Source organism: Cyprinus carpio, chromosome A13 (assembly GCF_018340385.1).
Source record: "Cyprinus carpio isolate SPL01 chromosome A13, ASM1834038v1, whole genome shotgun sequence".
NCBI classification, from domain to species: Eukaryota; Metazoa; Chordata; class Actinopteri; order Cypriniformes; family Cyprinidae; genus Cyprinus; species Cyprinus carpio.
In genome coordinates, this window is record NC_056584.1 from 28,511,329 (window position 1) to 28,521,328 (window position 10,000).

At 38.0% G+C, this 10,000-nt stretch overlaps 1 protein-coding gene across 2 annotated transcripts in view; it reads left to right on the top strand.

Annotated features, from left to right (window-relative positions):
* LOC109071692 (L-threonine ammonia-lyase-like) overlaps positions 1-10,000 on the top strand; it is a 16,696-nt gene that overhangs the window by 4,824 nt on the left and 1,872 nt on the right. For both annotated transcript variants that reach the window (XM_042769573.1, XM_042769574.1), the window contains exons 4-9: positions 752-993; positions 2,298-2,463; positions 2,610-2,709; positions 2,786-2,861; positions 4,194-4,319; positions 5,151-5,318. In XM_042769573.1, coding sequence (XP_042625507.1) covers positions 752-993; positions 2,298-2,463; positions 2,610-2,709; positions 2,786-2,861; positions 4,194-4,319; positions 5,151-5,318 — 878 coding nt within the window. The remainder of the gene's footprint in view (positions 1-751; positions 994-2,297; positions 2,464-2,609; positions 2,710-2,785; positions 2,862-4,193; positions 4,320-5,150; positions 5,319-10,000) is intronic.

A 10,000-nucleotide genomic window follows, 5' to 3' on the forward strand; every position in this document is an offset into this window, starting at 1 on the left:
TTTAATTTTCGGATTTCTTTAAATATATTATTTTAATACTAAACATAATATCATATATCAAACATATTATAATCCAGTTGACATTATAATATTTATATTTATTAATTATTATTATATTTATGTGTGAAAAAAAAACAGAAATGAAACTACTAAAATTCACAGTTTTATTAAATAATAAAATTTTATAAAAATAAAAAAAAAAAAAATAAAAAAGCAAAAAAGCAAAAAAAACACCAATAATATTCATGAAATTTGAAATGTAATTTATGGTTTCTTGACACATATTATTACAATACTAAATATAATATCATAGCTTGAATGTAAAATATAACTGATAATATAATTAATATAATATGTGTCAAAAAACTAGACAGCAGTACAGCAGTGCTCAGTTTTATTAGTTTATTTAATAAATGTTCTATTTAATTTTATAAAAATAAAACTGAATGATACGTGTGAATGTTTGTAGTGTAATTTCATCTATTATTAGAACGATTATAATGATCATATGAACTGATACACTATAACTGATATTATGTTTTACATTAAATCTGATAATAATAATATGCCAAGAAAAATTCACATGGTAGCACTCAGCTTTATTATCACCTGTTTAAGAAATGATATTTAATTTTACACAAACAAAACTGAGTGATACTGTGTGACTACAGTACCGTGATTTCTGGTTTCTTGACCCGTGGAGTGTAATATTGTGCAGTGAATGCTTGAGTGTGACCGTGTGCTGCTCCAGGATCACCAGAGGAAGGGTGTGATCGTGGCCACGGACTCCAGCTTCTCGATGGCGGTGGCGTTTCACGCGGTGGAGCTGAGGATCCCGGTGTTCGTCATCATGCCGGCGTGCAGCTCTCCTCCGCGCCTGCGCATGTACAGAGACTACGGCGCTATGGTTATTTCCTACGGCAGCACGGCCCGGGACTCCATCAGCCACGCCAGACACCTGGCCCGAGAGAACGGATACCTGTGTCTGGAGGAGTGAGTGCATCAACACTCACATCTGAGCAGCTCTAGATCAGATGTTTATATGATCTTAATATCTTCATGCATTAGAGCTACAGTAAGCGCAACTATAAGGCATGATGATATTAGGATGCTAACACGGTAGACAACAGTCTGACGTCATGATGGTGAGTTTGCACAGACAGACAGTCTGCATCTTCATTATCTCGACTCCTTGGACTCATTTATCATGAGATTCACTTCTACTCTCTGAGTTCTACAGCGACGTCTACAGTTCAGACTCATGACCCTAAAAACCTCAGAAGAGGCCAGAGATGTTCTTCATTCTGCACACTATCTGTCAGATGTATGGAATAATTTGGATTAGCTAATGGTTTTGAAAGAAGTCTCTTCTGCATTTATAAAAAAAAAAATAAAAAAAAAATAAATAAAAATAATAATTAAAAAAAACATCTGTTTTCTCTGTGAATATGTGTTAAACTGTAATTTATTTCTGTGATGTGCAGCTGTATTTTCAGCATCATTACTCCAGTCTTCAGTGTCACATGATCTTCAGAAATCATAATAATATGATGATTTGCTGCTCAAGAAACATTTCTGATTATTATCAATGTTGAAAACAGTTCATATTTTTGTGGAAACTGTAATGCATTTTATTTTTCAGGATTCACAGATTAATAGAAAGTTGAAAAGAATAGCATTTATCTGAAATAGAACCAAACATAACATAGATAATAAACATCCTTGATGAATAAAAGTATTAATTTCTTTAAAAAAAATACTGACCCCAAACATTTGATAGATTTGGAAGTGCAACAAAAACAAAAAAAATAAAATTTATAGAACATTGATAATAATCAGAAAAAAACATCTATCAGCAAATCATCATATTATTATGATTTCTGAAGATCATGTGACACTGAAGACTGGAGTAATGATGCTGAAAATACAGCTGCACATCACAGAAATAAATTACACTTTAACAGATATTCACATAGAAAACAGCAATTTTTTTACTGTATTATATATCAAAAAAATTCAACTGAATCTCTTACAAAAAAAATTCAAAAATAGACAATTACAAAAAAATTTTAAAAATCTTAATTATTCCAAAATTTAAGTGAGTGTAAGTACTAGAAAAGATGCGTTAGTTTGTCTGTGCATCAGTAAAAGTGGAATCTATACAAAGAATAAGCTCAAAGAGTTTCCATCAATACAAAGTTTTTATCGTGTTATTCTAACTAATAAAAGATCCCAACCCTGAGCGCTGAACAGATCGTCTGGCGTGTCTGACGGATCCGTCTCTCACTCCTCCGCAGGGACGACAGCGCCGTGTATCTGGCAGGTCTGGGAACAGTGGGTCTGGAGATCTACGAGCAGGTGCCCAAGCTGGACGCGGTCATCGTTCCTGCAGGTGGACACTGTGGGCTCCTGGTGGGAACCGCAGCTGCCATCAAACACCTGAACCCTTGCATCTCCGTCATAGTGAGTGCAGTCTGATGGAAACGGCTCCGGCTTCATGCTGCACTTGGCTAAAGCTGAGTGAACTCATGCATATGCGTGAAGAGCATCAGATATGAATATACTGTCAGATAATGTGTTGTGATTAAAGCATGCTGTGTCTCTAACAGGGTGTTGAACCGGAGGAGTTTCCTCTTCTGCTGCAGTCGCTCAAAACAGACGCTCCCATTAAAGACCTCTACTGCAACCCCAACAAGAAACTCTACAGAGGTAAAAACGAACCGTTCTCTTACCGCTGTCTCCCGTGAGCCGCTCTGATGCGTCTGTGCTCTGTTCGCTCACACAGATCTGATGGATCACTCTCTGGGCACACACGCCTTCCAGCTGGCCAAGAAAACCGTGGACAAAGTCATCTCTGTCAGGTATCTTGAAGATCACTGGCTCCGTTCTGGTGTTGATCCGGGTGTCCAGAATACACAGGAAAACTGCTCAGTTGTTATTAGAGGTTTCCTATCAAATCTGACATTCATGCATATTGGCAAACAGGTTTATCCAAAGCAACTTACATTGCATTCGAGGTTCATTCATTATCAGTCCATGCATCGAACCCAAGAGCTTGACAAAACCAAAGCTGTACTCTACTGTTTGAGTCACAGGAATGCTAACGCAAAGGAAAATAAAATAAAAGCCAACAATAGTCTCTTGGAAATCAATTTAACATGTTCTGTTCTGCCCTAACTGCTGGAACAATTCAACCGTATCACACATGCTCCAAAACCTAGTTTATATTATTAGAGCCTTGCAGGATTCAACTGTAAAACACTTAATGTGACTTAATGTATCGAGAGATATTGGAGGACCAAATTCAGTGTATAGCATAATGATAATTCATACTATATACAGGCAAACAGATGAACATAAAATATGAACGCAACATGCTTCATTGCATCTCAACGTTTTCTTAATAATTGGTTTCTATGGAAGGAAAAAATGCTTATATTTTTTTCTGGGTCAATTTGACCTGCAACATATTTTGTAATTGTCCAAGGATGTTTTCTACAGACATGAACATGCCTGAAAAGTTTCGTGAAATGTGGGTATAAAATTTCTATAAACACTGTTATGTTGGCGGGTCAATTTGACGGACTAATTTCATGGTTAAAGGCAGGTGCACAGACAATTTATGCATTTGGCAGATGCTTTTATTCAAAGAAATGTACGCTATAAAGTGTTAATTTTCTGGTTCATGCATGTGCATTTTGCTGGGAATCAAACCCATGATCATGGCATTCTGAGTGCCTTGTACTACTGTTTGAGCTTCAGGAACGCTCAAAAAAAAAAAAAAAAAAAAAAAAAAATATATATATATATATATATTATATATATATATATATATTTTTTTTTTTTTTTTTTTTTTTTTTTTCAATATTTCAAATACTGTTTATAATAATATAATTTTGTGATAAACAAATGTTCACTTTTTTAAAAACTTTTTTTGTAATGTGTGAGAATTATTAATGCTAAAAGTTTAATGTTTTGTAGTGTAATTTTTGGTGATTCAAAGTGAGCCGGAAAATCAATCATACTCAGAATTTCACCATAATAAAAAGGAATAATTGCATTGATGTTCTGAGCTCACCTGCATCATCAGTGATTCATTAGGGCACGTTAAGTGTTTTGTTAGTCTCTCTGTGTGTGTCATGTGGTTAGATATGTGTTCACGCTACACTTGTCTGCTTCATCTCTCTCTGAAGGGAGGCGGACGCTCTGGTGGCCATGCTGCGCTTTCAGGAGTACGAGCGCTCGACCGTGGACACAGAAGGAGCCGTGGGTTTGGCTGCTATCTTAGCTGGACAACTGCCAGAGCTTAGAGGCAAAAGGTGCTTAAAGCCCCTCACTCGCTTTATTACCATCCTCACCGGGTCAGTGTCCACCTGGACTCTTTCTGATGAGCTTTCATGGTGTTCGTGTTGGTAACTGTTGACTGAACTCATGTCAGCGATCTGTTGAGCAGAATCTCCTTCAGAAAACAAGCTTTGGCTCTGAATGCATGCAATTTTTTTCCTAAAAATATATTTTTCCTTGTTTTAAACAAAAACTAATACAATTTTGCTAAAAATTCTAAGAAAAGCATTTTTTGCAGTGTATTATCAATCAATTATTATATTAATTCAACAACATATAAATATGTCTTAGTGTCTTAAATGTTTAGATTTCTATAATTCATTAGCATGTGTTTGCGGAGTAAAATGGGTTGATTTCCGCACTGCTCTGAACAGAAACAGCAGAAATACTTTAAAAAAAATAAAATCACACTCTCCCACCAGCAGGAGCCTCCGGAATGAAAGAAATAAATACAGCTTCCCTGGTAAAAAGTCTTAAATTTAGTGTATCACATTTAAGGCCATAAAAAGTCTTTTGAATCATCCCTTTTCTTAAAAAAGCAGAACACAAAGCAGTGCAGCACTCATGTCTATTTAATGAAATCATCGCCTTTCGAAGTTTAATCTTCACTTTAAGCCACATTGGAATTCTGGTCTTTCCGTCCCCAAATTTAAAAACTCCTGAAATCATAATTAAAACGTTCTTGTACAATTTAAGATTTTTTTTTGATTCAACTAGGACCAGCGGAAACCCTGTATATAGAAAAAGAAGAAATGAAAATATAAGTGAAGGTAAGTTGAGTGTAAAGGGTGTGTTGTGTGCTGCAGGGTGGCTGTGGTGGTGAGCAGCGCAAACATGGAGCTGGACCTGGTTCTGCAGTGTGTGGAGCGAGCTCTGGTTCTGGACGACAGAGTCAGTCGCTTCACGGTGCAGCTGACCGACCGGCCCGGAGACATGGCCAAACTCCTGGACCTGCTGGCCCGAGAGGACGTCCGGTGAGCGACGACCTGCGCTCTGGAGGAACAGATGCACAACATCAGCTCTGACTCAATGACACAAAGCAAACTAAACCCTTAATTACATTCATGCATCACGCAGATGCTCTTATCCAAAGTGACTTGATTTGCATTCAGGCTGTTATCAGTGCATGCATTCCCAGAGAATCAAGCTACTGTTGAGAATAAATTGATTAAAAATAATGTTTACTTTAAATGCAATGTAGGTCGCTTTGGATAAAAGCCAATCTGCAAAATGCATCAGTGTAAACATAAGGACGATTAGTTGTACTGTTAAAACACAGCAGCTTTACCAGTGTTTGCTGAGTTAAACAGTATTCTCATGACCTCTCTCTCTCTCTCTCTCTCTCTCTCTCTCTCTCATCTCTCTTTCTCTCTCTCTCTCTCTCATCAGGTTGACTGGGATGTTTGTCACAGACGGTACGGGTATACAGTGATAAACTAAACGCGAGCTCTTCAAAGCACAGGTCATCAGGTCACACCCACTGCACTACACACCTCGTACCGTGGACCTTAGAGCTGAGATTTTCAACCAATCTCAGATCATTCTCACAAACATATTCACATCTCCACAGTTCTCCAATCTCAGATCATTCTCACATTATATGCAGCTAGTAAATAAATTTGTGAGTTTTTTACTGATTTTTCTATTTTTTAATATAAATTCTATTTTATATTGTATTTATTATATTATATATATATATATATATGGTATTAAAATAATATTTTTAGTTGTGGATTTATTGTTTTATGTTTAAAATCTTTTTATTTAATATTTAATTTAAAAGAAAATATTTGTATAATTTTAATTCTGAACTATACGAGTGTTGAGTGCTGACCGGTGAATTGTGTTCACAGGTGGAGTAAGTGTCGTAGAAAAATGATGGATAAAAAGGGTCAGAAGCTCACAGCTGCGCCGGACGTACTGCTCAGACCGAGAATACCCATGGCAGCATCACTGCACTGGCTGGAGCGAGTGTGATCCCACACACACACACACACACACCCACACACACACAACACACACTCATCACACACACCACACACACACACACACACACACAGCAACACACACAAACACACACACAAACACCACACACCACACACACACACATCCACTACACCACACACCTCAGTCACTCACCCACACACACCCACACACACACACACACCACCCACACACCACACACACTACACACACACACATCACACACACACACACCACCCAACACACACACAACACACACACACCACTCACGCACAACACACACACACACACAAACACAATACCACACACAACACACACCACACACACTCACCGACAACACGACTCCTCACACACACACACACACACTCAGATACACTCACTCACACACACACACACACAAACACACACACACCACACACAGCACACCACACAACACACACACTCCCTCCTCACACATACCACACACACCCACCCCCCCACACATCCGCACACACACACACACCCACACACAACAAACACACACACACAACACACACACACACACACCTCTCACTCAACACACACACACACAAAACACACACACCACACACACACACACACACACACAAAACAACACACACTCACACACACACACACACACACACACACTCACATACACACAGTCACACACACACCTCCCTCTCACACACACACACACACACACACACACGCTCGCGACACACACACACAACACACACACACACACTCCCTCTCACACATACACAAACACACACACACACACACCCACACACCCACAAAACTGACTTGAGAATATAAAGTCTTTTCTTTCTGAAACGTATCATAATTACGTGATTTCATGCACACAAAAGTAATCTGTAGGTCAGAACATAAAACTTGTTTTCCTGATTGGCGTAGACACTGAGTTTGATTTCGCCACCTGTCCAGACCTGGCAGATTGTTTTATTCCCACGGTGAACGTTTGCTCATAAACTAACTGACACTTAATTTGAAGTAATTTGTTTCATAAACAGCCATCTTAATATCTTAAGTCATTTTCTATATTGATTTCAGAATGTTTAATATTTCGGTTAAAAAACGCAAGACTAAATAGCACCGACAGAGAACCAATTTTTTTTTTTTTTCTTCGCTCTCTGTTGTTTGAATATGCACAGAGGCGTTTTAGTAGAAAGAAAGGACCAACAGAGCGATAAATACGATTAGAGTCAGTGCTGCCAACATGCAACAGCCTCTACAGATCACTAAAGATCTAAAAGTGTGGACTGGAACCAAAATCAAAATGTTTTTGAGCCACGAACGTTAAATGTCACTCCAGATATAATTAATTATGTTGGGTGATCAACGAATGTCTTGTCCTTTATGGGCGAAGAGCTGTGGCTGTATATATGAACGAAGTAGAGACAGATGGGTGTGACTGAAATCGATCTGTTCTGAAGTATGCTGTGTTCAGCTTATGACTATTAAAGCTTCATCCTGATATAATCACACTGACTGCGTCTATTCTGTGGAGATCTTAAGGGTTAGATATTATATGTGCATAACTCGCGAGTCACGAATTACAAGAACGCCAAGAGGACTGGAGATTTTCAACACTGAAAGGGTAAGAGACAATGAAGCAAGGGGATTGAGTGAAAAATACAAGAGTTCAGATGAACTTCTGGAGAATTAATAGAGTGGAGGAGCGAGTGATGAGAGTCTAGACATCTCAGTCTCATTAGCTGCAGGACACCCTGACCTGCAGCAGAGCATACAACAAGAGCTGATCCATTTAAGACAAGTCTTCATTTTGTGTGATTAAAACAAATAATGCATTCAGATTATTAAACCTGAAGCAGCAGCTGGATGACTGACTGTGTGCATGCAGTTCTATTAGAATGCAGGGCACGGTGATATGAGTCTAAAGAACAACATAGGCGATGCAAAATATATCACCCTTGTTAATATTCTATTTCATGTGATATGTATTTAGCAATGATCACACACAGGGTCGTATTAATTTAGCTGTGAATGACTAGAGGCAACACGTCCTCTACGCAGGATCCAATCAGTAGCAAACCTAAACTGCACTGTCCCTCAGCCAACAATTGTCAGTCGGTTTCTGGCATGCATGATGCATTAAAATAATTAATTGGGCCACAAACAGACATTTGTAGATAAAAGTTCACATTGTTGCAGATGACTCAATCAGAGATCACATTAAATAAATATATTTTGTCTCTGCTAAATGTATTGATTGTTAGATAACTCAAAGCCGCTCGCACATCTTGACATGCTTTTGTTTTTAACCGTTTTTATCACGTATTTGTAGTTCTGAACTGAATGTGGGTAATATTAGTCAGAGAGCGTGCACGGACCACACTTCATAAATCTACCTCAAACAGTAGAGCATTCCGGCACACTATTTCTGGGTTCTTCTAATCTCACAATTATCGAGGGTTGGAGGACCAAATTCAGTGTATAGCATAAAGATAATTCATACTATATACAGGCAAACAGATGAACATAAAATAGGAACGCAACATGCTTCATTGCATCTCAAGCGCTTTTCTTAATAATTGGTTTCTATGGAAGGAAAAAAATGCTTATGTTTTTTTTTCTGGAACAATTTGACCTGCAACATATTTTTGTAATTGTCAAGGATGTTTTCTACAGACATGAACATGCCTGAAAAGTTTCGTGAAATGTGGGTATAAAATTTCTATAAAATACTGTTATGTTGGCGGGTCAATTTGATGGGACTACCTCATGTATTAAAGGCAGTTGCCAGAACAATTTATGCATTTGGCAGATGCTTTTTATTCAAAGAAATGTACGCTTATACTGAAAGTGTTAATTTTCTGGTTCATTCATGAATTTTGCTGGGAATCAAACCCATGATCATGGCATTCTGAGTGCCTTGTACTACTGTTTGAGCTTCAGGAACGCTCAAAAAAAAAAAATATATATATATATATATATATATTTTTTTTTTTTTCAATATTTCAAATACTGTTTATAATAATATAATTTTGTTATAAACAAATTTTTTTCTTTTAAAAAACTTTTTTGTAATGTGTGAGAATTATTAATGCTAAAAAGTTTAATGTTTTGTAGTGTAATTTTTGGTTGATTCAAGTGAGCCGGAAAAATCAATCATACGCAGAATTTCACCATAATTCAAAAAGGGAATAATGCATGATGTTCTGAGCTCACCTGCATAATCAGGATTCATTAGGGCAGTTAATGTTTTTGTAAGTCCTTCTGTGTTGTGGTCATGTGGTTAGATATGTGTCACCATACACTTGGCTGCTTCATCTCTCTATGAAGGGAAGGCGAAGCGATCTGGTGGCCATGCTGCGCTTTCAGCGAGTACGAGCGCTACGAGCAGTTGGACACAGAAGGAGCGCCGTGGGTTTGGCTTGCTATCTTAGCTGGACAACTTGCCAGGAGAGGTAGAGGCAAAAGGTTTGCTTAAAGCCCTCACTCGCTTTATTTACCATCCTTCCACGGGTCAGTGTCCCACCTGGCGACCTTTTCTGATGAAGCTTTCATGGTGTTCGCTGTTGGTAAACTGTTGACTGAAACTCATTCCAGCGATCGGTGACGCAGAGAATCTCCCTTCAGAGAAAACATGCTTCTGGCGTCTGAATGCATGCAATTTTTTCCTTAACAATAT